Source organism: Dermacentor variabilis, chromosome 5 (assembly GCF_050947875.1).
Source record: "Dermacentor variabilis isolate Ectoservices chromosome 5, ASM5094787v1, whole genome shotgun sequence".
Taxonomy (NCBI): Eukaryota; Metazoa; Arthropoda; class Arachnida; order Ixodida; family Ixodidae; genus Dermacentor; species Dermacentor variabilis.
In genome coordinates this window covers 132812718-132819579 of record NC_134572.1, presented here as the reverse complement: position 1 = coordinate 132819579, position 6862 = coordinate 132812718, and the positions used below count along the sequence as shown (strand labels likewise).

At 40.6% G+C, this 6862-nt stretch overlaps 1 protein-coding gene across 2 annotated transcripts; it reads left to right on the top strand.

Annotated features, from left to right (window-relative positions):
- The first annotated feature begins 439 nt into the window (after window positions 1-439).
- On the top strand, window positions 440-6574 carry LOC142583167 (uncharacterized). 2 transcript variants are annotated; one of them, XM_075693523.1, is made up of 4 exons: window positions 440-851; window positions 2052-2105; window positions 3643-3833; window positions 4921-6574. In XM_075693523.1, exons 1-3 carry the CDS (start codon window positions 792-794, stop codon window positions 3703-3705), a joined length of 177 nt encoding a protein of 58 aa, XP_075549638.1. In that variant the 5' UTR covers window positions 440-791; the 3' UTR covers window positions 3706-3833; window positions 4921-6574. The 2 variants fall into 2 exon arrangements, with proteins under 2 accessions (XP_075549638.1, XP_075549637.1); XM_075693522.1 differs by lacking the exon at window positions 2052-2105 and having other exon boundaries at window positions 475-851.
- Window positions 6575-6862: the final 288 nt, after the last annotated feature.

Sequence of the window (6862 nt, the reverse complement as noted above, 5' to 3'; positions counted from 1 at the left end):
ACTACGCTCGCATTTGGTGACAGCGGCACACAGTCGCAAGAACTTGTGGAGGAAATACCGGAGTTCTGGCAGCTTCAGGTGCACTAGATCATTCAGTAACATGGGCGGCTTTGTAGTTCTACCTTACATCAGAGTAAACTGCACTCGACAGAAATCAAGGGCAGCCGCACCGTTATATCTAAGCAAATTAAGGACAATTACGCCGCGTCTTCACACTTCGAGCACGCTCCGACAGCCCAACGATAGATTTCATACGCAACCACACTCGGAAGAGCAAATTTTGCTTCTGCCAAGTGAACGTAGCGGGTATTTCAAGACGCGTGTTAAAATCATGGCTGTTTCATTCGTGAACATTACTTAAGTGACGTCAAATTATCAGTGAGCAAAACAGTTTTTATCTCAACGCGAGGAAACAAAACCGAAACTAGCGCAACTGTTTTGCTCAGTTGTGCAGATACAAAATGATCCAAAGCCGAAGCCGTCAGTAGCATGACGCCATTTTACAGTTGCGCTGCATCACGCGCGAGTACGTTGTCGTTGAGTGGTTCTGAAATCGCTGCGTTAGGGGCGACTGCAACCAGGCGTTGCGGCAAGTTACGGTGGGAGCTTCTGTCCGTGCTGTGTGATTGCAACGAGGGGGACCGCCGCCAGCAGCAGCGTGTCGCCGATGTCGTCTTTGCCGACATCGAGCAAGCGCAGCTCGCCGGACCGTTACAAGCGCCCGAAGTGCTGCGGTTTGCATTGCATCTTTCATTGTGATATGGGAGATCGCAACGGACAGAGACGACCAGATGCATACGAACGACTACCAGCGGGGAGTGACCTGTGCCACATTTCTCTTAACGTCTCAGGTAAGCATATCAGCTTTTGTTCCGAGTTTACAAACGGCGCGTACTCGGCCTTTCCGGTATGGCTACATTTTGCGCCACGTTTCTCTTGGCAGTTCACAGACGTTTCTTAGGCATGCGTGCGCGTATGTATGCGAAAATACTACTGGCAGACGGAAGCCTCAGGAGAACATCTGAAATTATTGCAAAGCTGTACTGCCAGGAGAAACACCGTTCTTAACGACTCTAGTGACGAGTGGCCTGTCGCATCGAAAAATCCGTAGAATATCAAGTACTGCGTAACTGGATGTGTAGATACATTACTCGCACCAGTGTGACTTTCGCTGGCGAAGACAGGTAGTCGAAAAGACAGCTTGTGTATTCTGAAGATTTACTAGCGCTTTAGGTATATTACGGCGAATAATAAAAGCGCTACAACGCTGTATGGCAGTGTCAGGCGATGTGGGAGCACAGATATTTTAAGAGCGGTAAAGCGGCTGCCTGCTCAAGCGAACAGACACAGCGCTTTAAAAGCGCTGAAACAGAACAAATTTCATGTGCATTTGGCTGTAAGTAGAAAACACATTAGCTCACAATCTAAGCCTATATATAATGTATTATGTTTACGTAATCATTATTTTCACGCTTGTAAATATTTAAAAGCATGAACTTGCTGCAACATTTATATAGTAAATCCTACTAGGCTTACAAAACCTTGCTGTGTTATGTGGTGAAATTGTAATATTGCTACTGGATTTTTTATATCGAGTCCGGTGTTTTATGAAAAAAGGTTCCTTTTATTTGTAGTTTTATGTTACTGCGTATATTTGCCAAGCAGAAATGAGTTGATTGCAAAGTTGTACCTTCCAGTGAGCTGCATATGAACCCAAAGTTATCCTGTCTTGGCTATTGTAATGTGCATACAACAATTTTAAGTATATACAGCTGTAGTTGGCTTAATCGCTGCAGCATATTTTGTAAAAGTAGAAGGCCATTTATTATTTTGCTGCTTCCATGCAGAAATACATTTTTTTGTACCAAGAAATGCTGACAGTATTGAATGAAATGAAGTGTGGTGTATTTTTCTACTAACTTAATAAAGGAAATTTCGTCTGCCGTGTATCAGAGTTTAGTTTCACTTGTTGTACTAAACAATGCGTTATGTCCTCGGCTACTCCTGTAGTACTGTGTATTTTTATAATTTTGATATGTATCTTATTTTAGGTATTCAAGAAATGGCAACAGCCAGAAGTCGCCATCTTATACAGCACGTTATGGGTGAGACATTGTAGCAGGCACTTTTGCATATCTCATTAGCATATGATGCTATCTGTTGTAATTTTTGTGTCCACTTTCCTGTCTTTATGCATTTTAGTATTATTGTGCAAAGGGTAATAGTTATACATTGAGACAGATTAATTGCCAAAAGGGGAGACATGGTTGGAGAAGACAACACACACAAGCCTCCTTTGTCCGTATCTCTATGTTGCGCAGTTACTCTGTTGTTATCTACCAACAAGCCCAAATTCCTCAGCAGCTGCACTTACTAATGATCTGTTATTACAATTTCATTGACATAACATTGAAAGTACAGAGGTACACAGGAAGACAGACTTGACATGATGAAGAGCCGTAGAACAAGGAGCATCGCTGGAGCCAATGTTTCGACAAACAGGAGATCTTTCTCAAAACGTTGGCTCCAGTGAATTTTCTTGTTCTATCACTATTTACGGTTAAAAGAAAGCAGTATTGCTCTTGCTCAAGTATTATGCATTATGGAATAGAAATTAACAGGGTGAAATATCAGGAATGTCAAAATTCTTGTATATTCCAATGCTAAAGTGAAAGCCAGAAAAACAAGATGTAGAGAACCACATTGTTATTTTTCACTGCCCAGTTTGGCCAGCTTCATTCCGAGCTTGCACTTTGTTGCATTAACGACCACTGGAATTCGTTAACTGAATTAGCTTGGTGATTTACTTATCTTAAGAGATTTTAAACTTGTATTAATGCAGGTTACATAATGCATGTAAAGAAATTTACAATGACATTTTAAGGTGGCAGGCTTGCAGTTGACTAGCAGATCACTTCAACCAAGCTTCCATGCACAAATCGGTTGCACATTTTTTTTCATTGTTTGGATTTTCATAAGCTTAAAGGGACACTAAAGTGATAAATGATTTCTTCTGCATCAGTAAATTACCGTTCTACAACACCAAAAACACCACTCTTACAACAATAAGACGTTGGGCAAGCCATGAAAAGCGCAGGAACGAAATACAGGTGGCGACACCTACTTAAGTTCCCGCACCTGGGGGCTGTGATGTCTTGGATTTTGATGGCATCTTCTAGGGCCTACTAATTATATATAGCGGTACAGATTGACTACATTGGGTTCTAAAGGAACCAAATAATAAACATGGGAAGTTTCGGGAACCTTTATTCAGCCAACACAGCCCAAATGCGAAAAGATGCTTTAGAATCCCTGATGTCACGCTGACGTACCGGCGCTGGGGTTTCGGCGCGAAATTCAAATACTGATACTTGGACCTTCATGTTCTCATCTAATAAACTATTTTTTTGAAATGACTGCCTGCAGGGTTCTCAAACAATGCTTCATTAGTCTAAACTGTTTTATTGTTTCACTTTAGTGTCCCTATAAGTACCGTTTCTTTTTTGTCGGGGTTATAGTTGTCTAGTAGGACCTAACTGTTTGCCTTTATTTGTATTGGTAGCCATGTTACACAGACAGCAAAATTTTTATTGTAAATCGTGACGTGGTAGAACTAAGAATGTTTGTGCAAATTTGTTGCAGGTACACTCTGGCGGCTCCTACCCCTGCGTCCTACCACCACCCTTTCCCGACTACGTCCACTAGGGAGTTGGGAGCCTTTGGCGGCTTCTGCCACTGCATCGTGCCACCACCATGCCCCGACCACGTCCACTAGGGAGTTGGCAGCCTTAGTGATGATGCCAAGTAGGCTGACAGCAGACAGAAATATTCAGGTAAATACCTGCAATTAAGCGACGTCTTTTTGAGTGAACTGGCTTGTAGCCACTCAGCAATGAAAGAAGTAACTTCGAAGCAGTTTAGACTCGCCTTCTGTCTGTGCAGGGATGGTCAAGTCTATGCATTTTGTCTTAGCTTCCAAGAGGCTGTGTGTATTAGACGAAACGCGATGCAAATTTTGAAACTACAAGGGACCAATTGTAAAATTGTTTTCTTGCGTAACACAAGAACTACTTTGATAAAGCTTTACCAATTTAAAAACAATACAGTGTACTCTCATGCATGGTATTTGGCATAAATTTACTAGGGCTGCCTCAAAGGTAAGTAGGCCGATTAACGTACACCAAAACTGACTTCTTTCCCAAGTTCATCCTCCTCTCTCTGCTCTGCTGCATAATGTATCTTTCTGAAACCAGTTCTTGCACACAGCACAAGTCCTAAACACATGGATTACATAAACTTACAGCTTTTGCTGTAGGTCACTTTTGTGAAAATAAAGTTAATAAGCCATTTGGTCCATTTTAATCGGCCATAATAAAGTGAGCAGTGGCTAATAAGCAGTCAAGTTCTTGGTGTAAGGCCTCTCTTCAATGTCGTTAAAAATTTGGCCCTCTTAATGAAGGAACCAATTTTTTTGGCTATGCCATTTTATCATGCATAGTTTGGTGCGTTACACAAAATGTGACAGTGTTTACGCCAGTAAAATTTTTTTTGCTTTAAGTATTGCGTGAAATTGAGATTTGTTCTATATTGAAGGGCCCCCAGTTTTCAAAAAGGAATTCCAAGTGGTCGTGTGCCAGGTTGGAACAGCTGGCATGGAATAGCCTACTCACACAAATAGGGAGGGTCGTGTACACTTGACTTTATGTTAAGATACTATTATTGATCTAGAAAAGACAAAATGAAGGATTCCATCCTACAAGCAGCTCTTCACATTCATTTACACTTTTGCACGTTTATATACCTTGAGTCTGGTGGCTTGTATCTGTTTTCATCATCTGCTATGTGCAGATGGTAAACTTCAGATTTGCCCTATGGTGCAGAATATTTTGGTGCTTATATATTTGGATCTGTGTTTTTCAGGTTGCCTTGAAATTTTACCCAAGCCATGCCACATACTCGGGCCAGGCCTCTTGCGAACTACATATAACCAGGCTCAATGCATCAGTGTCGAGTGAGTCCGGAGATCAAGGAAACCTGCTGTGCAACCAGCGCGCAACACTTGGTGACCCCTCTACGTGTTCCGTCTATTTCACAGCTGTACCTCAGTTTCCATCTATCCAAACAGCATCACCAGCTGTTTCTTATCTTATCGATTACTTATCGAACCATGGATGAATGTTGGGGTGGAGTGATTTGAACAGACATTCTATTTGTCTCTTCAAATTCTTTGCAAATATTTCTATTATTATAATTCATATGTTTCTTACACCTAGTTTTTAATAGTTCCTTTCTCGCAGAGTTCTCACCATCAACTCCTGCTATTATAATGTATACCCGTCTTTATGCCCCGTTTCTCATAGTTCTTTTGTACTTGTGGATGTAATTGATAGGTTCTTAATTCTTGTTGTACAGAAGGCTAAAATGCAAACTTACGGTATTTTTTCTTCCTTTGATAACCTACAGCACTGCAATGTGTTCAAGAAATTTAACATAACATGGGCTCTGGTGCAGGATAAATTTAAGAGCAATATGGAGTACTTATTTCAAGCACCCGTTATTTTTGAAATACTCAAGGATATAAGAGCACAAGAAAGAAAATATTAAAAACTAGAGAAACATGGGTTCCCCTCAAAAGTCTGGTAGTAATGTGGCTTTTTTTCGCTGCAAAGATACCAGTGGTACTCGCATGCAAAGTTTGAGACATAAAAGCTATGATACCCTTGGCATTTCTCAGTGCTTATTTGCCACACTGACGAATGTCAAAGGCAGCATAGGTTTCATGCACACATTGGTTAAATTACACCTTTTGAGTATTGCATTTTTCAAACACACAGGTTTACAGCAGTGCTTTAAATAGCAGATGTATTTCCTAATTTTCAGAATTTGTTAATGCAAGATTAACGCTACAGATCATGTATAAATAATTTTACAGACTATATGTCCATGGATGCATGCTTCTTCTGATAACGAAGCAGTGCCATGTGGTCGGCGGACGAATGTCTTTATTTCAGATTTAAACATTGGCTTCTAGGCCTTGGTTAGTCTCCTACACTGAGTATTCTAGGTCAGAGCCCATTTACTAGAGGTAAGTGAATTAAACTAGGAATTGTAAACACCAAAAGATCTTGTTCGGGACAATAATGTGACAGTCAGCAAGGTTCTTTGCGCATTCATTTCCAAATTTGTGAGATTATATTTTGACTGGTTTCACTAACGCGAGAACAAATATTTGTTTGTTCTCACACTAGAGTTGGCTGCCCCCATTGCCACGCAACCCCTTTACAGGCTAAAAATTCAGTGTATTAATAGGCTGTTTTTTGGTTTTGCGCACTCAGTGTTAAGGGATCCAAACGGTGACATACAACAGAATGCAGAAAAATGACTAAGGAATACAAGCAGGGCGTGGGGCTTTTTAGGCAGACGCGTGCACGTGCTATTTATAAAACTCCCTATGGTATGCCTGAAGGCATTTTCTAACCCTTTTGTAGAAACACTAACACCCACTTATTAAGGGGAAATGCTTCTGGAAACAACTCTTTTTCATTATTTGTACTAGAGGTTTGAATATACTGCCATTCATATGTAGATTTGAATTGTCATTGGTTTTTGTATAGCTGGTGTTTTTTAGTTATGTCCTACATAGTGGCAAAATATTTTTATGTGCACTTTCTTGTAAATATTTCCCAATTATTTTTTCAGACTACAATTTTTGGTAATAATGGTATTCGTTGCAGAAAGGGCTAGTACATGGCATTTAATAAAAAAGGTATTGGTCTGTAGATTTTCTGTCCTCGGCATTTGTTCTGTTCCACAGCTCTTTCTTGAAATCTGAAATGATGTACCCATCTCTTTGTTAGCGATA